The sequence below is a fragment of the Phyllostomus discolor genome, chromosome 10 (genome assembly GCF_004126475.2).
Source record: "Phyllostomus discolor isolate MPI-MPIP mPhyDis1 chromosome 10, mPhyDis1.pri.v3, whole genome shotgun sequence".
In the NCBI taxonomy this organism is placed as follows: domain Eukaryota; kingdom Metazoa; phylum Chordata; class Mammalia; order Chiroptera; family Phyllostomidae; genus Phyllostomus; species Phyllostomus discolor.
The window spans coordinates 68,392,488-68,420,459 of NC_040912.2; the positions used below are offsets into that span (position 1 = coordinate 68,392,488).

At 35.4% G+C, this 27,972-nt stretch overlaps 1 protein-coding gene across 1 annotated transcript; it reads left to right on the top strand.

Annotated features, from left to right (window-relative positions):
• The first annotated feature begins 1,481 nt into the window (after nucleotides 1–1,481).
• ING3 (inhibitor of growth family member 3) lies at nucleotides 1,482–27,844 on the top strand. The gene is made up of 12 exons (XM_028525547.2): nucleotides 1,482–1,661; nucleotides 1,915–1,986; nucleotides 4,826–4,926; nucleotides 6,352–6,417; nucleotides 16,657–16,753; nucleotides 18,768–18,839; nucleotides 19,655–19,774; nucleotides 20,036–20,193; nucleotides 20,778–20,971; nucleotides 22,264–22,453; nucleotides 23,599–23,637; nucleotides 25,385–27,844. The coding sequence occupies exons 1-12, from the start codon at nucleotides 1,634–1,636 to the stop codon at nucleotides 25,499–25,501; spliced, it is 1,254 nt and encodes a 417-aa protein (XP_028381348.1). The 5' UTR covers nucleotides 1,482–1,633; the 3' UTR covers nucleotides 25,502–27,844.
• The last annotated feature ends 128 nt before the right edge of the window (nucleotides 27,845–27,972 follow it).

A 27,972-nucleotide genomic window follows, 5' to 3' on the forward strand; every position in this document is an offset into this window, starting at 1 on the left:
GAGGTGAACCACCTAAAAAAGATTAGGAGAAATGGAGGATAAAGTGAGATATCTGTATTAGAGATGTTCTAAGAGATAATGAAGAAAATGGGAAATAAGCAACACTAAAGATAAAATGGCTGAGAATTTTCTAGAATTGTTACAGGACAATAATCCTGAGATTCGGGAATGCTCTCAAATAGTTAAAAAAAATTTTTTAAGGAAAGAGGAAGTTAGGGAGAGATGGAAGGAAGGAGGAAGGAAAGAAGGGAGGGAGGAATCATACCTAGATTCATTGCTTTGAAACTGTGAAAACAGAGATCTTAAAAGCAGTTAGAAGCCAGGAAGGAGGTGGAGGAGGTAGATTTGACACTGGATTTTAGATAAAAGAACAGAAAATAAATTAGGTAATTGTTATTAGGATTGAGATAAATTTTCTTTGAGATTCATGAATATGACAGGTAAGTGTCCTGATTAGAAGCAGTGAAAATGTCTTCAGTACGCAGAGGGGGAAGCAGGAAACACAAATGCATGAAGTATTTCGACTTCAATGAAATACACAAATGTTAACATTAAGTTATGAACTAAAAACAAATTTCCCCCAAACACAAAGATAGTAGACAAGTGGAAAATAATAGCCAAGCTTTACTGAGTGCAAACATTTTTAAGAGAAAAACAGTGAGGGAATATCACGGGTGAACATTTACGAGGTGGAGTCAAAAAGCAGAAAAAGACAACTCACAGGACTATATACGTGTAATACAGGTTATTTAGTAACCATAAAGTTATTAGCACAGTCCATTAGATATTAAGGCTCCGTCCCTTATCCCTGCTTTTTTCTTTTTTTTTTGCGAATGCAGTTTGCACGTATAGATCAGTTTCATTAGAATGACGACGAGATAGACTGCATAATATATGATACTTTTGAGAAGTATTTGTGCATCTTTTAATATGGAAAATATTCACTTCACATTTAATATAAACTAAGTTACACGGAAGGCAGTCAGACGTCCCATTTATGTTTTTAGGAGTGGGTACTGAGGATAATTCCAGCAGCGAGTTCTGTTTTAAAAGAGTTCGCGCAAAGTTCAAATTGCCCGAACTTTGCTGGATATTCTAGCATTCGATATTTTCCTAGCATTGAGATCCATGACTCACAAACGCCAGGGAATGTAATCACAGCAGTAAGAACAGGTGAAAAGTTCTTCCTAGTTGTGTTACGTAGGCGCATACAATTCCCGTCATTCCCTGTACAAAAATCAACAAATAAACAGAGGCACCGCACTTCAGATTCTCCTGCGCAGCCCTCCCCACGGCTCCTGGTATTTGTAGTATCCCGGTGAAAAACTGCCGGCGTGTTAACTCTTGCTGCAGAGAGAATGAAACTACACTTCCCAGAATGGCGCGGGAACGGTCTCCGGTCAGCCTACGTCATTACTTCAGCCAACCAATGACAGCTCCGGGCGGCAGTGAGGCAAGCGCCGTCAGGCGCCAAAGTGGTTTTTTTTCTTTTCTTTTTTTTTTTTTTTTCCGCCGAAGCCGAGCGGGCGCTGCTAGCGGAGGCGCCATATTGGAAGGGACAAAACTCCGGCGACAGCGAGTGACACAAATAAACCCCTGGACCCCCTCGTTCTCTAAGAGCTAAAGGCCCGCGATGTTGTACCTAGAGGACTATCTCGAAAGTGAGTGGGCAGCGCTGGCGGGGGCAGCCTGTGGGACCTGCGGGCGGGCGAGAGCGCGAGTGGACGGGATGGCGGGATGGCGGGAGGGAGGGGGAGGCGGGGGATGTTTCTTTCTCACGGTAACTGGCAGCCTCGCTCTGGGCCGGCGGCTCCCTAGACCCCCCCCCGCGACGCACGCACGCGCGCACGCAGTGACGTAGGCGCGTACTTTCGCTCTTTGCCCCGCCCCTCTGACAGACTCTCCCTTTGACAGTGATTGAGCAGCTTCCAATGGACCTGCGGGACCGCTTCACGGAGATGCGCGAGATGGACCTGCAGGTGCAGAGTAAGTCGGCGCGTTTAACCTTGTTTGCTGCGCACTTTCAGTGCCCATCGACTCCAGCGCCTCTACTATTTGACTCTCCTGCTCACTGACTAGTACATAGGAATTGTCAAAAAGAATTCTCAATGCCAAATCCTGCCTCTTCTTGCCTCCCACTCTACTTTTCTCCTCGCTTTGACAAGGGGAGACATTAGAGGGCTTGTGTGTTTTTTTCTTGAATTTTGGACTGTGCAATAAAATTTCCTGTACCTTTATTGAGAATGTAGATACATGTTTTAATTCACATTGGCATAAATGTTAAAATTTTGACTTTGAGCCTTTATGTATTGAACATAGATTTTAGCATTTATACTTTTGTTAAAGTTTATCCTAATAAAAAATTTTCAAGAACAGAAAACACATAAAAGCACGGGTTATATGTGGTTTGTTTTTTCTTTAAAGACCTTTGGCATTTCAAATTCGAAAAGTTAACACATTATAGAATATCTCCTTAGTTGTCAACAGCATGGTATCTTGTTAGTCAAAATAAGTGAGGGAAATAAGCTTGTTGTCTGCCATAATAAACAGTTTGGCTCTTCTGTTGGTGATAGCTTGGTAATTTAGTAACTTTTCCCCAAAATTAACCTTGCTCTTTCATACAGCTTTATTTGGTTTATATGATTTTTTTTCTGTGAAGTTTCTTTAAAGGGTTAATGATTCAAAAAGAATCAGTGCCTTTGGAGATAAGAAGGTAAATACTTAGAGCAAAATTACGCTTAAAACAAGATAACAGTGCTCGTTGTGCTCAGTGGATGGGGCGTTGTCTTGCAGACGGAAGGGTCACGGGTTTGATTCCCAGTCAAAGTACCTGCCTGGATTGTGGGCCAGGTACCTCGTTTACGGTATGCGAAAGGCAGCCTATTTATTCTCAACCAATTCATGTTTCTCTCACAGGTGGTTTTTTCCCCTCTTTCTCACTCCCCTCCCGTTTCTTTAACAATAAATAAAATCTTTAAAAAACAAACAGGAAAACAGTGATTGAGTACTAAATTTATCATTATTATGTTTTGAGAGAACCTCACAAACTTTCCCCCTCTCTGAAGTGACTATAATATAGCTATTTACTATCTCGTATAGATACTATATTAAAAGTTAAGGATGCGAAATAAATTGTATGACACAATGAAAATGAATAATCAAGTACTTTTTTGGCCATGTGTCACTTCCTTTCTTCGGAGAAATGTAGGTACTCTTTAATAAAATTACTTAAGTGATATTAATGACTGGCCTTCATAGGGTGTATCTGCAGAAGACATTTTTCTTAATCTCATTTATTCCGTGTGTTAGGCTACACATATAAAGTTTCTAGTGCTGCCAGATTTTCTTATAAAAGTGGTGAAGGAAGATCTGGGGTTTAGGGTGTGATAGTGAGGAAAGGAGTATCATGAAAAGAGATCAGAGAACCAACATTCCAGAGTGTGGGAGTCTTGAGGTAGTTAAGAATCTGTTCTTTCTCCCCCTTGCTTCTCTGCCCTACCCCACCCACCACATACAACCCATTATTCAGGAATGTGGTTTTCTCAGCCTATTGTCAATTTCATGTGGCACAAAATACAGGTGATACAAGAAAGCCACCCTCTTTTATTCATTGTATTGTGGTGTGGAAGTCTGAATTCTGTGTTTCTCCACTTGCCCACAAGGTTCATTTTAACTTTAATGTGGTTGAAATGCTAAAGATTTTCTAAAGTAGCAGTGTTGTCTATAGGTTTGAGCACAGATTTTAATGTCAGATCTGAGTTCATTTTAGGGCTTTGCTGACTTATATATTGGCCTTGATCTCATTACCTCTTCTGAGAAGTTTTCATTGTAAAATGAGAACCATCTGAGAATTAAAATAATACAGAAATTAGAATATATAGTACCTGAAACAAAGTAGGCATTGAATAGGGAGTTGCTTATTTTATGCTTTTTTATTATCATTACCGATTTTAAATTTTCTTGTAATTTGGATGTAGCTTATGCAAATTAGAGGTCTTTAAACTTGTATTTTTAAATAATTAGAATTTTCTAAAATTAATAGGTATCATGGATTTACAAAGAGACCTGGTAAGCAAATAAATTTGGCAATACTTATTTAAATAAAGGAAAATTCTTTGAAAAAATTAACTGTAAGACATCACTGGAAATCTCCATAATTTTGAAGAGTAGAGTAAAAAAGTTTTCGATTTACATGGCAACAAAATCCCTTTTATTTATCTTTTCTTTTTTAGCAGTCATGAAATGAGGTGACTGTTCTTGGCAGTCATTTAGAAAAAAAAAATTTACCTAGAATAAATAATACAGTGTATTTAGTGAATAAATGATTGTACTATTGCTTTTAATCATGATATGAGGTGATCGTGTGTTTACGGCCATATGGTGAGAGGTTAATTTTTTTTTCACTTTTTCATATTAAAAGAAATGTGACTTTTTCTTAATATTTCTTATTAAAAGAAATAACTAGTGGTGCTTGCAATAAGAAATTGTGTTTTGGCACATTTGGCTGATTTAATAGCATTAGCTTTTGACTTCAGCCTATTTGGAAACTGGTATAGACCCTATCTATGTTGTTGACTGCTTTGACTATTGGAAAAAGTTTTGAAATAACAAAAATAAATTATTAGTAGAGAATATTGTAACTTTCTTTTTTACTATGGTAATTAAAGTATGATATACTCACATAATTAAAGCATGACATATTTAAGTTAGTGACCAGGTGGAGTGTATGATGTCAGATATTTGTCGTCCTTCCCCCCCATCAAACATGTATATTAAGTGTATGAATTTAGCCATCTGAATAGGAAATGCTTTTATTATGTTGTAGATGCAATGGATCAACTAGAACAAAGAGTCAGTGAATTCTTTATGAATGCAAAGAAAAATAAACCAGAGTGGAGAGAAGAACAAATGGCATCCATCAAAAAAGTATGTGCAACAAACACTCCTGGTGATTTGTTAGTTAAAAGTGGGACCCTCTCAGGAAGATATTTTAAAATTAAATAGTTTTCTGGGTATCAAAATGAAAGGAAGTTTTCAGTGGCTCCTTAGAATGTAAATAGTTGTTGTGTTTTAGAGCTTCAGGTGTAGGAATTTTTAATCATTGAAGCATTTTGGTAATATAAAAAATTATTTCAGTAATTAGTGACTTTTATTAGAGAATCACAGTACCATAAAAATATACTTTTAATTAGCAAATCTCAAAGCATAGTTTTTATATTGCTAGTTACCTAAGTAGGTGGACTCACAGAACAGAATCTTAAGAGCTGTAAGGATCCTTAAAAAATTTTTTTAGTTTAAAATTCTAAATTTATGCATGAGTTAGGCCCAGAAATAAAGAATTCTTTGTGTTTTTAATTAGTTGTAGAGTACTTAAAGTTATCTTCAGATTAGAATGGATATCAGGTGTCCCTCTAAGGTTTACTTTAAAGGTATGATCTAGTTTTTCGGGGGTACATTGGAAGAACTACCTAATAAGCACCTTGCTTTGGTTATGACTCTGCCATTTATTTCTGTGACATTGGACAGGTCCTTTAATATCTCTTGGTAATAATGGCTCCCCCAGCTCCAGCCTTCATGGAATTGTTCAAGGATCAACTAATAAGTTTGAAACCTACCAATTTAGAGTATTTTTGTAATTTATTTTACCACATGGGGGTGATTATTTCTGTTAAGAGAAAAAAAATTTAGAATTTATGACAGTTGGTCCTGGTTTAGAGGACACTTGGAGACTTAGGTGTGTTTGAGTATAGACACAACATATATACATCCTAAACCCATTCCTCATGCCTTTTACCTGTTACATTTTGGGGGTAATACAGCTTAAGTATGCTCTGAAAATTCTAATAGTACATGGAAATTTATAGAATCCATTTTTTAAAACAATTATTTTATTCTCAGGAGAAATCTAAAATATAGGTTGAGTTGTATGAGTTGATATCTAACTTAAAATGAGTGTTATAGAACAATTGGAAAATAGGGACATACAAGGCAGATTTATTAGTAGTTGTATTTTCATTAAAAAGTTTTAGAAGTAGAGATCTTAAATGTTTTCTACAAATTAGACAAATCTTAACTTTAAATTTTTTTAAAGAAAAAGATTATTATTAGCTCATATAACTTTTACTAGTATGGAGGCTAGACTTGGAATAGTATTTACTTTTATTTATATATTTTCTAGGAATTCTGAACATCATTCTTTAATTCTTGGCCATTGTGCATAATTTCTAATCCTAGCTCACCTCCACCTTTTCCTTAGCCGGATTTTTATCATTTAGGATGACTGAGTGATAACAAGGTATGATAATTTTAAGATTATTAATTTATTCTTGAAATGAAAATATTTTTATTTAGGATTACTATAAAGCTTTGGAAGATGCAGATGAGAAGGTACAGTTGGCAAACCAGATATATGATTTGGTAAGTAAAATTAATGTGAATGCTATGCTATCAATACTTGAATTATGCTTATTTTAAATATTATTGGCTTACATGTAGTAAGAACAGACTGAAACATTTAATTTGAGAGTTTGGTGCCTATTTGGTTTCTTTGTGGAAAAGAGTCCTGGAGTGTCCAGAGTGTTTATTCACAGGTCAAGATCCTTGCATTTTAGCCAAATCTACTTTGCCTTCAAATTGCACCTCATGTTAGACTTCTTTTTTAAAAAAAAACAGAAATTTGTGTTTAGCTTTATTTTAGTTGTCTTTATCTTTTTAAGGTAGTGTGTTTACTTTCCTGATAAATCATATTGAGATTGTTTCTGTGGTATAGTACACCTAAGACCACTGTGTTGACAGGAGTTCTTGGTAGTCCAACTAGAAAGAAGAAGATCGTACTCACCTGTATTCAGTGATGTCAATAGACAGTACACAGCTGGCTTAGGTGTTAAAAATGGGAAACAGTAGCTTAAGTGAACTTTAAAAGAAGGTTTTTTTTTTTTTGCAGCAGTGCTTATAATAGATTGAAATCACTATGAAAGCAAGTATATACAATGTTTCTCAAGCTGGTATAAATATGGTGCTCTTTTTAATGTAAAGCATCTTCTCCTAAATTAGCTGCTTTAAGTAATACTCATTTCTGGTTTGGCTTCAAAGCAAGTCGAAGCTGAAAACAAATGTTCACTTTTGGTGAACTTTACCCTATTAGATTTTGTATCTTATTTTATAATCTTTTCTGGACACAATCTTACTACTGAACAAGTACATGTAAATTTCATGATCATTGGTAAGCAAGACACAGAAAAAAGATGCATACCACATATGATATACATTGTAAATATGTATACAAAACTAGAAAACGTTTGTCATGTAAAGCCGTAGAAAATGTTTATTTGTTTTTATGTACTGAAAATATTTATGGCTATAATAATCTAGGCTTGTTTGTCTCTACAGTTATTCTGAAAATAATCATTTTTTTCCGACTAGGTAGAGGGGGCTGGAATGAAAAAAGTTCTTAACTGTTTTGATCTTGAATTATGTTTATAAACATAGAAAAAGACATTGTTATTTGAACCCAAGACTAATTTTTTTAGTAACATTCTATGACTGTATGTGCCAGTCTTTATTTAGAGACTACCTACTTTTTAAGTCATTCAGCACTTTGGTTCTATTGTGTTGTTTATTTTTGTTATTTCGCATCCTTTTATATCTTTGTTAAAAATAATTCAGGCATTTAGAAAAATATATGCAACATAAATATAGCTTTTTAAATGTGTGTGTGTTTGTGTGTATATCCATCTGTCACTTATGAACCAAAAGTTTTCATCCACTGTGTGCTTGATATAATGGAGTGTACCTGGGTGTAATGGAGGAGTAAAGAGAAAATACTACAAACGGCTCCTGTCCTTAAGGTAAACTAGTTGGGAAGACATGCCCACAAAGTAAAGTGAAGAGCCTGAATAGAAACATGTAACAAATAAAGATCATTGCAGTCGAGTATTAAGGCATATCTAGTAAAAGACTGAACTAAGCCATATGGAGTTATTGTTGATTTCTTGGAGGATATGAGATAAGTTTTGAATTTATTCGGAGGCTCAGGGGCCTGGGTTAGGTATTATATTGAGGGGAGAGCATTTCACTCAGAAAGAAAATGAAGATTAAAATTAAATTTTTTGTGGGGGATAGATTATTTACCTAGAGAGTAAGGTAATAAAAAGTGATGTGATTTAGCAAAAGGTAATAAAAACAGGTGTTATAACAGATCTATACAGACATGATTTCAGCTATTCACGAATAGCAGGCCTTTGGAAAAGTCATGTAATCCTGGAACCTCACTTTCCTTACCTGTGAAACTGGCACGTTAATTTGCACCTTGAAGGAATAGTTACCTCCTTCACATTTATGTATAAATGTGATGCTTTTAGCTTGGCAGATGTAGGCATCGCTCCTTCTTTAAATCCTCATTCCATCTCATTTCTCTGACTGACATTTTCAACTTTCTTGAAGCCACTTCTTTTCAGCTCTGCCAGGCTGAACCTGTTTTATTCCTGTTCCCCCAGTATTTCTAGCACTGCCTTTTGTCTTCTCCTCATTCTTTTCCTCTCCTCCTTCCCTTTCCTGCCTCCTCCTCCACTTCCTTTTACTTCTGTCCCCTTCAGACCTTTCCTCCTTTTTTAATACTCCGCTGCTACTTCAGGTGACCATCATATTCATAATATAAAAATCCATTCTTCTTTGAGATTTAATATTATCAGTATTATTCTCTCACCTTTGTGGCCTTTCTCTTCCTTCTTGAATATCGCTGATAATGGTTGCTGTTCCCTGGGGGTTGGCGTTTGACCTTTGTGGCGCCCTACTCTATTCAAGTTGTTACTTAGCATATAGAGGTAACTCTCTTCCCAGGGGGTGTGGGTGTTCCCCGGTTCTGGAGACCAGGAAGACCAAATGCCACATGGTGAAGACTTGTTTACATTACTGTAATATAAAAATGCCAGTTTTACCTCCTTTGTGCCCATGCACACCACCCAAGTTGAAAAACATTCCTCCTCCATTACTTTCCTGTGTGTTCTCTTAGTTTTGACAATTATACATTAATTATTCCTCAAGCTCACATTTTTCTTCTGAGTCTGTCTTACCTGAAAGTTCCTAGGCCCTGGAACTCCGTGTATTAAAACTTAACTCCTAGCCTCTCCTTTTTCTTCTCTCACTCTCTCAGTAATGCATCCCCCCCCCCCCCCACACACACACATTTTCTTTCTTAATCTCAGGGGAACCACCCCTCTCCTAGTCATTTCACATTGGAATACTGAAAGCCATCCTAGACTCCTCCTCTCCCAGCCTTCCCCACATTTAATCAATCACCATGTCTTGTTAATTTTAGTTTCTAAGTATGTACCTCTCATCATCCCTTCCTCTCCACTTCAGCATGCCATTGTCCAGGTACTTTAAGAAGAAAAAATTGCCTGGAGTACCTTTCCTTTTCATCTTTGCTTGGTAAACTTTATCTTTCATAATCCTACACAGGCATTGCTTCTTTATTAAAGTCATCTCAATAGTCTTGATATTTGTGTCATTTATATCTAGAAGAGACTTGACAACTTATAACAGAAAAGCTACACAATAGTGATTAAAACAAAAGATTTCTTTTTTATTTCATCTAAAATAACTGTTCTCAGAGGAGATAGACCAGGGCTCCAACATCATCAAGGTCCCAGACTGTTTCCAGTCTGTTCCCCCTCCTGGACAAGTGGAAGAACTGCAGTAGGGGATTCCTCAAAAGGGCTCCTTTTACGGTTCAGTCAGCTCCTCTAAAGAGCCTTCCTGAAAGTCTCATGTACTGACTTCCTGCTGCAAAGGAGGCTGAGGAAAGTTGTGTAGCGCAGCACATTGCCAGCCCCTGTATGTGGGCTGTAAGGAAGGAGAGAAAGCATATTGAGTAGCTAATTAGCAGTTTGTGCCTTGCCCTCCCCGTCAACAGAACCATGCCAGTCTCCAAATCATTGTTAATCACAGGAATTTGTTACTACTCGAATTATGTTGTAGTCAATTATTTACTTTTTTTATTTTTATTTACCTTTTACCTTTTGTCTTTTCCCTGCTATAAGTGTCAAGAACTATATCTTTTTGTGTGTGTCTTCATAGTTACTCCTCAATAAATATTTGTTAAACAAAATCACCTGGGTAAGTTGATGGAGAAAAAGAAACAGTAATATGACTCCCAAGATATGAGTCTTAGGGATAGATAGAGTTCAAAGTCATCATCGTTGGTGTCAGACACAGTTTAGTTGGCTGATAATTTCTTTAAAGGTAATAGAGTTACATTTTAGTATGCTGAGATTGTTTTGGTAGACTGCAGTGCAAATAGTCACTTCTTTTCAGAGTATGACTTTAAACCAGGAAAAGGGAAAGTTTAGTTTCCTTTATGGAATCATTTTCAGAGACCAGACAATCTTATGATCCATGTCTTTGCTCAGTTATTTTTGGTGTTCTTTTTAAATTGCTTTCTTCCTCTTAATAATTATATATTACATATAATTTTTTGCTGTTTTCAATTCCTTTGCTTTTAGAAAGGTTTCTTTTAAATTATAATAAAACATTTATTAAACATTATTAGACCTTGCTCTGGCCACTGCGGCTTGGTTGGATATCCTCTCACAAACCAAGATGTCACAGGTTCAATTCCTGGTCGGGGGCCTATGCCTGAGTTGTGGCTTCAGTCCCCAGTCAGGGTGCATGCAAGACGCAACCAGTGGATGTTTCTCTTTCACGTTGATGTTTCCCTCTCTTTTTCTCTCTCTCTTCCCCTCTCTCTGGAATCAATAAAAGAAAACGAAATTTAAAAGACATTATTAGACCTTACTATACAAAGTAATGACAGTTATTGAATATCCAGCTACTCATTCCCAGTAAAGTCTTAGATTATTATTATTATTTCATCCTCACCCGAGGATATGCTTATTAAGTTTTAGAGAGAGGAAGGGAGGGAGAGAAGAATAGATGTGAAAGAGAAACATCAGTCAGTTGCCTCTTGTATGCTCCTGGACCCGGGACCGAACCCGAAACCCAGGCATGTGCCCCGACCGGGAATTAAAGCCCATGGACCTTTTAGTTTATGGGATGATGCTCCAACCAACTGAACCACGCTGACCAGGGTCTATTTTATATTAGCTGTAACCAGGGCCCCTGAGGGTAGGTGAGGTTCTAAGTCATTCTGTACCCTCATAGTCTGGCATGGTAGATTAGTTGTCTCGTGCCTAAAAGGACAAAGATAACTTTTTTGAGGTGATCCACCCCAATGTTTTCCCAACTTCAATCATTTGCATTCTGCCTTTAAGGTTTTTACAATATCTCCATAGCACCTGTACATCTATTTACCAAGTAACTTTTTAAATGAAATTTATTTAAGGGGTAAACTTACAAATTTGGTTTTACTTACATAAATGAAAACTAGCATTACTTATCACAAGTAAATAATTACTAAAACGTTTACAGCAATTATACATTCTCCTGGAACATTTGTGCTGTGTATGCTGCACCATAGTGCCAGAGTGGCTTGTGGTACTTGAACCCTTGTGCTTCAGGCCAAGAAATTTACTTGATTACCCTCTCAAGTCACTGTAGTCAAATGGAAGGGATCACTGACTTGTTCAGTAGGGAGGTCACGAAATGCATTTACCACTTCAAATTAGTTCTGCTCCCCAAAATAATCAACAGTAAACATCCAAGTAAAAGTGTTTATAAACATTAAAGAGAAATTAAATTCTGGTAACATTTAATATTTGATACCTTAGAATGCTGTGTACTTGAGAGGTGAGTAGGTGGGACATAATGTAACTGTAAAATTACAGAACTTTTTATTTATAGATCATTCATCCAGTTAACAGTACTACTTCTACCGATTAAGTTATACTTAGGGGGAGAGTATAACTTTCATTCAACAAATATTTATAGAGCTCCAGCTATGAACAGTTACTGGTGCTAGGTGGGCAGTAATGACACGCATAGACAAAGAGTATAAGCAAACTAGTAAATAAAGATTATTTTCGATTTTGCTAAGTGCTGTGAAGGATATAAACATTGTGGAGAGAGAGGAAAAGAATGAGTAACTGGGGGAAGCTGTTAAGAGTATAGTCAGGATGAATGTAGTCTCGGGGTGACAGTTGAGGGCGTACTTGGAAAATGAGAAGGAGCCAACCATGTGACAAGCATTAAAGAAAAACATTTCAGGCAGATGATGTGCCAAGTGCAGAGTCTGAGATGGAAAAGGGCTTGGCAGATTGAACCGGGAAAATGGCCAGTGTGGCTGGAGTACAGCGAGAGAGGAGGAGTGGTCTGAGGGGAAGCAGGCGGGAGCCAGCGCGTGCAGGGGAGTGCCAGTCCATGCAGCAGAGTGATTTTTATTCTAACAGCAGCAGGAGGCCACAGAGGATTCTGAGCAGAGGAGTGAAGTACACCTTAGAGGAGACTAATGACTGATGTATGCCTTTGCTTAAACATATTTTATGGTAATTTTAAGTAAGCATGTATTATTTTGACATATTTTAAAATATAACAATTTAGTATTAATCGTGTTTGATTTCGCTCTTCAGTGTTTTACCATAGCATATTTCATTACATGATTTTTCATTGAAATATTTTGCTTACTTTTAAAATCAGTAGTAAACTTTATTCCTTTGACCTGCACTGCACTTATAACCTCATTTATTAGGAAAAGAAACTGGACTGCATAAATACCAACAAATGAGCAACTTTGTGGGATTAGAGTTCAGTAGAACAAAGTAAAAGTTTATTTCAGTAGTGCTTCAATGAAATTTGACTAACAAAAAAATCTGTCTTTTATTACAATAATTTCCTTTTAGAATCCTGATACTCATAATCATCATGCACTCATTTGTGTTCCTCAGCCAGATGTCACCGTCTTCAGGCCGCATTAGATTACAATACCTAATAAAGTTGATTTATGTATACTCTGATAGAATTTGAACTTTCACATAATGCTTGGATGATTTCAGCAGTCTATTACGGTGCCCAATACCCTTAAACCTGCCTCTTTTTTATATCCTGGCCTGTTCCCGAGATGATTCTATTTCGGGCCAACATTTTACCTATAAATTTGAGAATTCTTCATCTGGTACCCTAATTAAGGAAATATATTATACGAGTTTGACCTTTTGATTTGTCTCCTACCCTTACTGTCTTTTAGAAAGATGATTAGATGGAGTTTATGCGCTAAGGCCTTAAGTATTTGATTCAGCCTAAAGACAGATCAAATTTTCATCTAGTTTAAATATAATTCAGAGATGGAAAGAGTCATTTTCATGACTTATCAGAGAAATACTTTACTATCATGGTTCTTTTTTCTTCCCCAATTTACCCTCCTTATTCACCATTACCTGATCTTTTCATGGGTAGAAATTTATCTCTTATTGCCGTGGATTTCAACTTAGAAACTTCTAGACTGAGTGCTCATTTTAAAAGGGTAGGTTAGACATCTAAATTTTAGATTTGTCTGTATTGAGAACCGTAAATCATGTAGAAACTTTTAAAAAGCTATATACATTTAGTTCAGTTTGGGTCTATCAGTGACATGAAAATTTGAATATTAGAACACTAGGAGAGTCAAAAGAGAACAAAGGATTACAACTGTATGCAAAAATGTTAAAGAATGAGGATTTTTTTGTTTATTTCATGCACAGGAGCCAAGTGCAACTTACGTATCTTTATGATCATGAATGTCTTAAATATTCTGAGAGAATTTCCTTTGTCCTTGAAGAGGTCAGAAAAATGATGATAATTTTAAAGCACTGAGGATATGGTGTTACAGGGTATGATTTTGGAGTTTAAGGAAACTTTTGTGGCTAGCATTTATTCACATTAAGTGGGGAACAAATCAATAATCAGACTCCGTGGTCAGCTTTGTGTTAGCAATCTGTAGCCAATGGAAAATCTCAAGTGGATCAGTACCCTCTTTACTGCTGTAAATCAATCTTACGGGGTGCAGGGGCCTGGTAACTTAGGTTTTGCTTTGTCTGTAATCTGTGAGGCCATTATAGTGATGAGCTAGAATAGATCCTTCAACCATTCAGAATCATGTAGGTACAGGGGATGCACTTTATAGATTATAGTCAAGTTCAATTAAGCTTTTGCTATGGCTTTTTAATACTTTGTAAGTATGCTGGTGCTTTATAGCTTCAGTTAAATGTTGTGTTTAACTTATCTTCCAAAGTCTAATTTGATTTAATACAGCAATGGTGAATCTAAGAACATTCTCATTGATTAATAATTGCTTATGTTATTAATCAGTTCATAATCTTTTTTATGTATCAGGATGTGGGAATGATTGTAAGCTGTCTTAGAACCTGCCCACAACAGTGTGGTTAAGGCTTTTCTGTGTTTGTTTATTGAAGTTATGAATTTGGTTTTTTTGCGTTATTAATTCTTTGGGTTGCAGTGCTTTTTTTGAGCTGTCTAGTAGTGGAAATTCTCATCATTATTTTCTATACTTTCAGGTGTAATAAAGCTTGTCACTACTGTCTTTAATAAAGTAAAGTGGTTTTTCACTGCAGGGTGGAGTTGGGGTGTGATGATGTCTTCATCTTACCCTGCTCCCACTCTTCCAACTGAGATTCTAATAAGCTATATGTACCGATTACAGGCCACACCATACTCTACTCTGTTTTTCTCTAAGAACACTGTTTGTCTTCCTGTCTCTTTACATTCTTTAGTTGTTACTTCTTTTTCTGACTTTTTGAATACAATCCATTCTTCACTAACACATTCATGCTTCCTTTGTGTCTGTACTGCCCAGTGTTATCTTTTTTAAGTGTTACTTCTGACCCCTTTTCAACTGTTGCTTATTTGATACATCTAGTGTATAGATATATTTTAAACCTTTATCATCTTAAAAATCTTATATAACTCTTGATTTGTTAGCTGAATTCTAATTACTATGAAGTCAAGGGTTTCTCATACTTCATGTATCCTTCATGTAACCCATGCCAAACACATAATAAGAACGCAATATGTGTTAGTAGTATAATAATAGGGAAGAAAGGTGGTGGGGTACTTTCTGTGCATTAAGTGGTCTTAGAATCAAATATGAGTATTTTTCTGATTTCCCTTGAGATTAAATTTTGACAATGTAAAATATATTTTTGAATAACTGAGGTCTGTGTTCATACTTTATTTTTGGAAGGGAGGGTCCTTTAAAGGATGCTCAGTTACCTGCAGGTTCTTTGAATAGGAGCAATTGTCCATAATATGTGACCCTATAGGATTTTAAATATTGTAATTACAACTTCTGACAAGTTCTGAAAAATAACTTGTGTATGAAGAGGGAGGAAAATTGTGATTTAAATTATTGAAAAATCAAACCAACACCCCAATTGTTGCTGTTGATATATAAAATATAAATAATAAGATATTTGTGTATTTTCAGTTTGAATTACATTACTCTGAGTTAAAAAAAACAATTGACTTCTACAGGTTCAGAGCACAATGTTAGGTATAAATTGTAAGGCACAACTTACTACAGTTAGATCAGTGTTAAATCTCATTTCCATAATGCATTAGCTATTGACTTTGGGCATGTTACTTAACTTCTGTGAGCCTTGGTTTCTTCTTATGAAATGGAAACAGTAATAACCTATCTCAAAAGATTAGAGGGAGGGCTAGAAAAGAGAGACCATTTAAGCACCAAGCAGATTACTTGGTATCTAGTGCACGCATATTATCTTTTGTTACTTTTCTCCAATTCCCCCTTATTTTGGATACACATTATTTAATTGCAGTTCTTATTTAAGTTTTTTTTGCGTTTTAATGTATCATACACATTTTGATATTTGTAAGAAAGTTATTTTCCATTACGTCAATGATCCTGTGCAAAATCAGAGTTGAAAAAAGATGGTGTCAGTAATGTACTATGAATATTTTTCAAAGATTTCATGATTTGTTTCACTTCAAAATAGTAAATTTGAAAACATTTTAATATTAAGCTTAAAAATAAATTAAGGCTTGTTGCTAGTTTGAGATGTCATACCATTTTCTGAAATCAGTCAAAAGGTCTTTAGGTGAGTGAGAAAATAAAATTTGCTACCTTTACAAGGGCAGTAGTTTTACAATAAAACCACTTTAACCAGGTTCTTTGGGGAATGGCGTTTTTCTGGCTAAACAACCCTTTTGTTTCAGTCCTTTACATAAATGTTTACAAGTATAATGGCCCACTTTCTGCCTCAGAGAAATGTACATATAGAATAGAGTAGCTTCTTTGTTTCTGCACTGAGGGTCTTTCATTGCTTGTTCTGAGTAACTGTGACTGTGGTGTGGCAGTGTGGATGGCCTCGTTAGAAGCAGGGCGAGGTTAGGCTAAAACTACTCCAGGGCATACTGTGAGAACTTTCCAGCCTTTTTCTGTGCCTCCCCCTTCCCCAAATACCTAATGTCAGCTTTACTTTAGTTTTTATATGCCACTTTTTCAAGTACTTTCTAACAAATTGAAATTTTGTGTTCTTAAAACTTAAAATTTATTAAAGAGGGCTTCAGAGATTATTTAGCCAGCATCTTCATTTTACAGATTAAAAACCTGAGGTGTAGGTTAATTGATCTGTTCAGGGATACAAAACAGATTCACTAACAGAAATAAAGATGTAGATTTCCTCATTGAACTGACACTTTAATAGTGTCCCAAATTTTGGTGGTTATCTTTGGTCTTCTTTGAAACAGGTAGACCGACACTTGAGAAAGCTGGATCAGGAACTGGCTAAGTTTAAAATGGAGCTGGAAGCTGATAATGCTGGAATTACAGAAATATTAGAGAGGCGTAAGTAAAATTTACAGTTTTCCATTAATGTTGGACAGTATGTGTGTGCATCCCCGAGGAGACGACCCACAGGGACTTCTCAGATCCTGCAGTTCGCTGAGTGGTGGCAGCCGGGGAAAGAGCTTGGAGCCTTGGCAGTTGGAACTGTTCGGGTCATGGAAACAGAGAGATAAATAGGGTAGTCATCCACCCACTATGAAAATAACACATAGAGTCATTCCATTTTAAAATATGCAATGTGCTAGTAAGATGAGTGGTAAGAACAAAGATTTAAAGAAAAATAACCATCTAGAAACAAGTCAACCATCTGTCATTAAATGTACTGACTTTGCCCTTCCTCTTTATGCTTTGTATGAACAGTAAACTTTGAGAAGGGTTATTATTTCTTCTTAAGAACTGTCTTAAGGCTTTTGCTCAGCTGTGTTACTAAGAAAGATTTTAATGGGTTCCATGATAGTGTCTCTTTTTCTCAAAAAAGTCTTTCTAAGCTTTCTTGTATCAGCAAGAAGCCATGTTAATAGTATTTCTTTGCAAGACTCAACATTATTTCTTGCTATAGTTTACCCATATCACTTCTTGGATTTAACTAAAGAGCATTCCTAAAAAATGGAGACAAGAGCTTTGTTTAATTAATTTCACACTTTTTCCAACCTAAATATGTAATGTCCATAATGCATACAGTGTGGTGCTAAACCCAGAGTAGGCACTAGCTCAATATTAGTGAGCCAAGTTAGTTTTTTGGCTGATTTCTACTAGAATTTAATTAAAGGGTTCAAACATCTTTTTTTTTTGGTGCATTTCAATAGCAAGAACATGTACTTACTTCTACACACAGATGAAAGGTTTCTTTACAGTGTGAGGTGAATTTATCTCTGTTTATACTCTCACAAAACGTCAATTAGAGACGCTGCCAGGCACAAATCCATCTTGGTGTTCATAGTTGCATTTTGTATTCAAAAGTATTCAAAAGTAGATCCATCACTTTATTTTTTTAAGATTTTATTTATTTTTAGAGAGGGGGAAAGGGAGGGAGAAAGAGAGAGAAACATCGATCCATAGCCTCTCACAGGCCCCCAACCAGGTACCTAGCCTGCAACCCAGGCATATGCCCTGACTGGGAATCAAGCTGGCAACCTTTCAGCTTACCAGAAGACGCCCAACCTACTGAGCCAAACCAGTCAGGATGGATCCATCAGTATAGATGATCATCTAATATTCCAGGGGAGCCCTGTCTGAACATAATATGTCTTTTGAAACAAAATAAAATATCCTATAGCTGCTTTGATTTTATTTTGAAATGCTGATAATAGCTATAACAATAATTTATGCCTATTCAGTACTGCAGGAAAATTCATGAAGCATCCTCATAAGGACACAGACATGTGAAACTAAATCAGATCCAGTATAAAAACTGTTCCCCCATGCCCTGCCACAATTTCATCTCAAGGGATCAAAAGAAACCCAGAACATTTACTTAAAAGTATTTTAAAGCTTGGCAGTAGAAATTTTATGCTTCATTTTCCACAAGCAAAATCTCTACCTTCTTTTAGGAAATTTTTACTATCTTAGGTTATTTTAATAATCAAAGAATTCATGTAGTAATGCCCCATTGCTTTATACTTGAAGATTTCCCATAGAAAAATCTTCAAGTCAGTAAAACTACGTTGAGTTTTTACTTCTTAGCAGTAATGTAGTTGTAATATCCATTCATTCCCATATGTAATATCTACTGTTGTAAATTCCCTTATTAGACTTTAGCATGACTTGAGCTGTTTTGTATTTAAGGTGAATATTAAGAAATGGGCTACTTATTGTTTATAGAAACTGTGGAACTGGCTCAGGGTGAAATTGGCAGTGGTAACCTAATGTGTCTGACTAAAATGAGGCATATGCCTCAGAGTTTGCTACTCCTCTTTTGAATGAAGGGTGCACAGTACCTGTATTTGATTGACATGTAAAGTTCTGTGGTGACAGTTAATGGCAGTGAATTTCTGTGCTCCCCCCCTTTTTTTAGGATCTTTGGAATTAGATACTCCTTCACAGCCAGTGAACAATCACCATGCTCATTCACATACTCCAGTAGAAAGTAAGTTTGGTTTAGTGCAAATAAATTTTTAAATACAATAAAAAACTCATTACCTGTATATTCTCTTTTATTAGGTCTACACAACTGATTGAGAAATAAGTATCTTTCTCTTCCTTTATTTTGTTAGATATGTATTTATCATTGTGATTACTGGCAGACTTCCTTCTTCACTTGGGAAAAGCATATTTGATTTAGGAACAGGGAATTTGTTTTACTCTGGAATCCATATAGGCGAAGATGTCTGGCACTAATAGTACATGCTTCTGACATACAAACACCTGGTTCTCCCTAGGAAGTGTTAGAACTGAGCCAGGCAGTGAGCTACCTGATGGCAGGCTCTGTGTTTTTCATTCTTGCTTCTCTAGTGCCTAGCCTACTGTTTGGCATATAATAAAGATTCATTTAGTGACTAAATAAATGGTTAGCCAGTTGGCTTGATGACTTGATCTGTGCATATTTTTTTTGACAGATCAATTTGACATGAAAGAAGCACTGATTAAAAACTTACCTCAATTGTAAATAAGGTTTTCAAAACAGATTTTCCCTCATGCGGCATATGAAACCATTGTGTGTCATGGGTTATCTTCAATACTTTGCTTCTGAAGTGTTTTTTTTTAAATGTTAGAGCATTCTGCTCTTGATAAAACCTGTGACACAGAGAGTTGTTCGTCCTGTCTTCTAAGAAAACATAGTGTTCTGTATTTCCTGAGGAACTCAGAACATAAATATATCAGTTTATAACTAGATGGAAGTATTATGCCTTGCCCACTGTTCTCTGAAGTTTAAAAACACATGGATTCTTTCTTTATGTGCAGAAAGGAAGTATAATCCAACTTCTCACCATGCAACAACAGACCATATTCCTGAAAAAAAGTTTAAATCTGAAGCTCTTCTATCTACCCTAACGTCAGATGCCTCTAAGGAGAATACACTAGGTAAATTTATTTCTTAAGTGTGATTGGTTGCTTTAGTTTATTCATGTTAAAATAAGGGAAATTGAAAACATTCAAGATTAATGAATCATATAGTGTCTTTGCCTGGCCAAAGTCTACATATGGGGAAAGAAGGAAAAGGAAAAACATGACGTGAAAATTTTAAATTAATGATTATATCTGTGATGCAAAATAATGTTATTTTAAATGCACTAACTTTATGTTCTCTCTGACCATTTTTATTTCCTCTTTAATTCTACGCAGGTTGTCGAAACAATAATTCTACGGCCTCTTCCAACAATGCTTACAATGTGAATTCCTCCCAACCCCTGGCCTCCTACAATATCGGCTCATTCTCATCAGGAACTGGGGCCGGGGCGATTACCATGGCGGCAGCTCAAGCAGTCCAGGCAACAGCTCAGGTAAGAGGCAGAGGTTGTGCCCTGACTATTGACAAACTCTAGTAGGAACAGCTAGATGTGAACAAAAAGTGTTTTCTTAATTGTATAGTTTCATTTTTAAATCATAGTTTTGTGATATCGTACATTTTATTTAATGAAATGAATATGTGGAAATTACTTGACTGACAGTGAAAAGTAAAAATACAGACTCATACAATGATGTGCAGATTCCTTCTCACGATAGCTGCTCATGGTGTCCATGTTCCTGACTGTAATCCACAGCAACTCTGGGACGACCCTTTGTTCTCTTTATGTTCCAGGGCTTTCTCTGCAGCCTCAGAACTTAGGTTGCCCTGAATTGGTACACTTCTACAGTTTGTGTCTATTCCGCATTAAGTTACTAATCCTGTAACTACTTCATAACTGTGGAAAAACTGGTTTTAATTCTTCACATAAAATAGCTTAAATATCAACTATGAAAATAATGGTTTAAACAAAATAAGGTAGTATTGGTTAAACCAAAATAATACTGTAACTAGTAACACTTGAAAAAGGCAATCTACGTATTTATGTATATTAATACTATCAATGAATGTCTATTCAAGATGAAAGAAGGACGAAGAACGTCAAGTTTAAAAGCCAGTTATGAAGCATTTAAAAATAATGACTTTCAGCTGGGAAAAGAATTTTCAATGCCCAGGGAAACAGCTGGCTATTCATCTTCTTCGGCACTCATGACTACATTAACACAGAATGCTGGTTCATCAGCAGCAGACTCAAGAAGCGGGAGAAAGAGCAAGTAAGTCTTACAGGAGGAGCCCTGTGTCTTTACCAGGTGTGCACACTGGGCTTGGCACCCCCCTGGGCTTTCCTGCTTTAGTAACACAGGTAGCCTGTGAGGGATCCAAGTGTACTTTGGAGAGGTAGAAGACAAAATGTTGTACTCACGCTGCCGTACTTTGAAGGGGTAAAGTCTGTAAAAAGTGTTAGGAGTTTTTAAAATTTTTTTAGACTCTTAAATTGGATTTATTAACAAATGTTTACCTTCTTTTGTTCATTAGGATAAACCATTTTATGAGACCTTCTTTATTTGTAAATCCTTATTTTGTCATGTGTTTTAGGTAAATTAATATATAAAATACAAATTACATCCTGGAAATTTTTTGTTTTTAAATGAGATTCTCTATTTTGATTAAAAACAAGGTATCTTAATTCGTGGCCTTATTGTCCCTAAACTTGAAATTATGAAAGTATCTTTGCATATAACACTCCTAGGAGGATAAGTGCCTGCATGTGCCTGTTGTCCATACATAATGAAAGTTCAAATGCTGGTCCAAGAGAATTAGTTACCTAATAATTGTATTATAATTTTTTTACTGTATTCTATTTTTGTGAGTAAATCCCTAAATGAATGATCAATGTAGAATTACCACAAAAGAGCTAAGTAATTTAAAAATTAATTCATCTTAATGACCCAAATTTACTGTAACTACTGGTAATAATTTTTGTATTTTTAATATTTAATTAGCATATAGGTAGTGATCAATTGTTTCAGAGTTTTAAAACTCTTGGTTTCCTGTTCTACACAGGTAAGTATTCACATATTGCTTGATGGTCATGATTATTTTCCACCAAATGCTTTTGTGTACATATACAAAGAATTCTTTGTATTCTTTGTATATGTACAAAGAAAATACAAAATACAAAGAATTACCTATAAGGTGACCATAACTAATACTAATTCTTGAAGGTATTACCTACAATTTATGTCAGTAGTAAATAGTAACTAATTAAAAAAATTATTTGAAAAAATATTAAATACTTTGAAAAAATTTCTTTTTAAATACCTTTATTCTCCAGATAACAAAAATAAACCATTATAAAAAATGTTGTTTTGTTGTTCCAAATGATGATAATTTTAAATCTTTTTATCAAATGACTTTAACTTGGTCGTAAACAATAATTTATACAGTTGGTTTCATTTCATACCACTTTTATTTAGGAGTTATTCTCAGGTAACTTCTGGATGCTGAGCAAATAAAACTGATACTGTTGTTTTTTATTGTTGTTGTTATTTATTTATTTTTTCAGAAACAACAAGTCTTCAAGCCAGCAGTCATCATCCTCATCCTCTTCCTCTTCCTTGTCATCATGTTCTTCATCATCAACCGTTGTACAAGAAATTGCTCAACAAACCACGGTAGTACCAGAATCTGATTCAAACAGTCAGGTTGATTGGACTTACGACCCAAATGAACCACGATACTGCATTTGTAATCAGGTAAAAATCTGGCATATGTCTATAAAAGCATAATCTGAATAAACTAGGAAAAAGAACAATTTTATTTTGTTCAAGTGATATTTTTACTCTAGTTAAAATACCCTTTCTCTTTTTTTGTGTGATTTTCTCCTGTTTCTTATAAAAATGTTTGTTGTAAATACAAAGAGTATAGAGCAATATGTAAGTCAACCATAATCTCAGGCCTCAGATATAATGTGTAACTAAACATTTGTTTGTATCACTACTGCATACCCCAAGTGCATATTATTGTAGTCTGCTCATGTTGCCATAATACCATACCACAGACTGGGTGGTTTAAAGAACAGAAATTTATTTTCTCACAGTTCTGCAGGCTGGGTAGTCCAAGACCAAGGTGCTGACTGATCCCATTCCTGGGTTAAGAAAGGAAGAAAATCTGGTAAATGCCTTGGCAATAAAAGTAGGTTACTTACAAAAGAACAAAATCAGATTCACCCATGATTTCTCTCCGTAACACTAAAATCTAGAATTTGTTGAAATATATATGTAGAACTTTGAGGGAGAAATCTGAGTGCCCTCCGAAAAAACTGTTACCCAGAGAAATTATTTGTTCATGTGCATAGAATAGAAAGTATGCCATCTCTTTAATCCTTTCTGGAAAATTATTCAGTCCATTGAGAACTTCAGTGAGTTCAGGAATTAGAAAGCTGTACTGTAAAGTGCTAGTAATGAATAGCAAAAAGGTAATGAGGAAGGATATATGTATATCAGGTAATATATGTATAAGGTAATACATTTAGAAGTTTAAATGGAGTATTGAGTGCTAAAATATAAATGGCCTAACATGACACAAGAAAAAATAAAAGACCTAAGTAGGTAAGTAACCAAAGAAGAAACTTGAAATCTTTACATAAGGAACCACCCACAAAGGTGATTTTCAGAGCAAGTTCTTTCAGACTTTGAAAGGGGGTATAATTTCTGTGTATCTCGCCCTGTGACCCTTTAAAGAAAAAATATATAAACTGTATAAATCTCTGTATATCCTGTTTCTTAATGCAATTATATATTTGGTATATTTCTGTATTTTTTAACACTATTATAAACAATTAGTTTGGATTTAGGTGCTTGTTATATAGTCATAAGAATATTTAAATTTTTTTAACTAGGTATCCTATGGTGAGATGGTGGGCTGTGATAACCAAGATGTAAGTATTAAATTTTTCTCTTTACGAATGAAAAATATCACATATTATTAACTTGAGTATTTTTATTTACTGTGTCTCTCAGTCTAAGAAAACAGTTATGCAGAAGAATTTTCCTCTCAAAATAGAATAGTGTCCCTTAATGTGTTCCCTATTTTAACTTTTAAAACTAATTGTAGGGTTTTATGCAGATTATATTTCTCAAGAAGGCGTTATGTTGCATGAAAATGAAAACACCCCCTCCTCCTTTGCTAAAGAATATTGTGTTTACTAGAATCTAGTTCACTTATCACGGTGAAGAACTGGACTTCTAAACAATACATTCTTTCAGGAAGTATGATGCTCAGGTCAAGTGTAGGAGTGGTGAGGATCTAACGTGAGGTTGTTTTCCTCCCATTAGTGTAGCATTTCCTATTGTAGTCTGCAGGTGTCAGCTGAGAAAAGCCACCTCTGATATTAAAAAAAAAAGATAATTGAAATTGCTCTTTCTTTTGGAAGCTTAATTTTTGTTAGATATATGCTTTTATTGAATGCTGAGAATGTGTGATTTAGGAATTTTTACGCCCTCCTTATTTTCACATAGTTCTTTTGTCCATCTTTTACTCCAGAGGAGGTAAAGAAATCCTACTCAGTAAGGTCAGGGTCTTAATGTTAATACTAAGAGATTTAAATTTTTAAACAATGTGAAGATTGAGCAGGATTAGCTTGGTACATTAAAATTTGGGCTTCTTCTGACCAGATAGGATCCCAACAGCATGTTCACATAGAGAGAGAAATATCCTCTATCCACTTCCTTTTTTAGGATTGCTTGTGGGCTGTTTGTGATTATTGCAAAAACAGTGTTGCCCACACATTTCAAGAACAGCATTAGAAACTGTCTTCTGGGCAGTTAGTGAAAATGACAAATGAGATTTTTGTGAATACCCCATCATACTCTGATCTCTCTCATTCCCACTTACACCCTTCTGAATGCTAAGATTTTCTGTGAAAGTGTAGAACTGCCTAATGTATTGCAGAGTATAGTGCTTTTCCTCTACATGTCTCTCAGTGGATACATAAGGAAACCCAGGGCATTCCTTTATGTCTTCTATTACAAGTATCTTATTCCACTCTGTGCGGGGAAGAATAAGGCTGAATATTCAATAAGATCTTTAAAATACATTTCCTTTCTACATAAGAGACCCATCTCACTTCTTCTTGGCTTTGAAAGTTGGTATCACCCTGGCTGGTGTGACTCAGTAGATTGAGTGCCTGCCTGCAAATTAAAAAGGCACCTGTTTGATTCCCAAGCAGGGCACTGCCTGGGTTGTGGGCCAGGTCCCCAGTAGGGGGTACAGGAGAGGCAGCTGATCTGTGTTTATCTCCCTCTCTTTTTCCTTCTCTTCTCCTCTCTTTAAAAATAAACACATAAAATCTTTCTTTTAAAAAGTTGGTGTCAACTTACTCTCCAAGTAATTCTAGTGAAAATAAAATTACTCTCAAGGTAATTTTAGAAGTAAAATTAGCGAATTTTAGGTCATTTTTTAGGATTACATGAATCTCAGTTAACAAAGATACATAATTTTTCTGTGCCTCCATTTCCTTTTCTCTGAAGCTTATTAGTTGAACCGTGTGATTTGTGTATCATCTCCTAGATCTAAACATGTTTTCCCATTATTCTAACTAATACTCATTCTACTGGGCATATGTTAATATACTCCCTAATCTTTAGAGGTACTAAAAATGATTGCTTTGCAATTTTACTTTGCAGTGCCCTATAGAATGGTTCCACTATGGGTGTGTTGGACTGACAGAAGCACCGAAAGGAAAATGGTACTGTCCACAGTGTACCGCTGCAATGAAGAGAAGGGGCAGCCGGCACAAATAGAGGTGCTCGCCTCATGTGAGAAAGGAAAAACTTCAACTAAACATTTTATATAGGACTTTAAAGAAGAAAAGAGAAAAAAGAAACAATGCATTTCTAGGCAACCACTTAAAGGATTTACATAGACAATCCTGTAAGATCTTGAATTTGAATTTTATGGGTTGTATTTTAATAATGTAAGTAAATTATTTATGCACTCCTGGTGTGCTATGAATATTATTCCAGTTAGCCTTGGATTATTTCAGTGGCCAACATATGCAGATATTTGTATTCCTCAGCCATTTTCTCAAAGTAATGGGCATTCTATAATTTAGACTTCAAAGAATTCCAACGATGAAGATTTTAAGAAAAGTATTTTATATTTAACAGGTATGTTCTGCTGCATGTACTGTACTCCAGAGCTGTTATGTAACACTGTATATAAATGGTTGCAAAAAAAAAAGTTAGTGCTTCTAAGAAGAATTTAAGATAATGGTTTTTTAAATGCCTTTATAATAAGCTTTGTTTCTTTGTGAAACTACATTCAGCAGGCTGAAGGAGATGGTTCGTGTGATAAAGTGAGCTGGTGTCCTCTAGAGTATGTGGGCACTTAAACAGAAACTCCCGTAGGTGAAAACTCTTCTGTGCCATTAGTCTTTATATGTTTCTGCATCCAGACAGAGTGCAGTTCATGGGGGTGGGGCGGGAGGGGCCGAAGGGGAGAGGGTGTTAAAGTGATACATTTTTATACCAAATGTGTTTATTTTTTTGTGCAAGTAATACTTAAAATTGGAATTGTATTAGGTGTTAAAATAAAGTTTTTTAAAAATTACTTGTATTTATAATTTACACACTTAATATTGAAAATTTCTTAATTCCAGTTAGGTTCCAATTTTCATAATGTAAAAAGGGACAGAGACCCAGGACACAGAAAGCTGTATAATCTGTGATTTCTTTAATAATGCTTGAATTTTGTGATGTGAAAATAAGGGGAAGACATTTTTAAAGTAAATTTGAAATGCAAATGTATTTTTTTAGAGCGTTCCCGGGGTTTTTCTTCTGTTGGAAGGACATGAAAGAAGTCTTAATTACAACAGATAAAATGAAAAGAATGGTTATAGATGTTTTGACTTGTGGCAGTGTGGCCAATTTAAATAAAGAGACCCCCTGGATTGGAGCTTAAAATTCAGTTCTACTTTTTCTTTTACCATGTATTGGTATGACAGTTAATTCAAATTTTGAATCACTCTGGGCCTTATTAAACCAGGGCGATGCTAGCTGTAGGAAGTCTCTGAAGCTCTTCTGAGGATTTATTCTACAGGTGCTATTTAAATTATAAATTTTGCATACTGTCAAGTTTGGTTGGTAGAAAAATTCTTAAAGCTTTAAAAATACTTACATTATTATTATTATTATTTTGTATCCAAACTTACTGGGTCCATCAGATTTTTGCTCTAATGAAAACCACTTATGAGCCTCTTAGAACTTACTCAGAAAACTGTGAAGTCTATGCAATACTACCCAAGGGTTATGGGTTAGGGAATTTCAAAGGTCTCTTCCAGCTTCCCCATTCTGCAGTTTTGAGATGCTGCAGTCTGATTTTATAACTGGACAACCCATAAAGCTTCGGTAGGTGCATTTGTGGGTACTCATGATTTCATAGTATCATGATTTTGTGGTACTCAATATTTTTATGGAGATTTTATAAACCTTTAAGAAATAATATATAATGTAGTATTCAGCTTATCAGCATGTTACCTGGAGATGCTTAGTGGTGTTGTTTAATGTTCTAATGATATAGAATGATTTTTCCAAACTTATTTGTTGTTATAGGAATTGGTCAAAGGAAAAAGCCTTATATACAGCCTTATTTTAAGAGAAAATTCTTTGTCAGAGTCAGACACATCCCTATTTTCAGCTGCTCTAGTATGTTAATTCCACTACTTACCAAATCATCCAGAAACAGTTTCACAAATCTTAAACTCAAACACTGAATATTTTATGAAGCATGTATAAAGAAGTAAACCCACACTTTGGGCAATTATTTAATAATAGGTAGAGCCTGTTACTATCTCATACAGCCAGACGTGGAACTACCTCATCAAAGAAAAAAAAGAGGCCAGCTATTAACATTCTCTGTGACATTTATACCAAGGGGTATAATGAGCATTTTTGGTATGATAAAAGACACATACATTCCAAATCTTTGTTGTACAAAACTCTTGTAACAATTGGTGGCACAAAAAAAAATACGCATGTGGGCTCCCAGTTTTTAGGCGGTGGAAATTGAGGCCTTGCTGCTGTGAAGCGCATATTAAAATGTTCACAGTGACACACTGGAAGCAATGAATGGCTTAATTAAATGCCTAAGTGAAGCTGAGTGTTTGATGAACATACAATTATTCTTTTTAAGGGCAGTTAGTTTTTTACTCTCCTTTAAAGCAAATTCAACATCTTTTAGATTTTTAATAATCTTAGGCTTGTGCAACATTAGT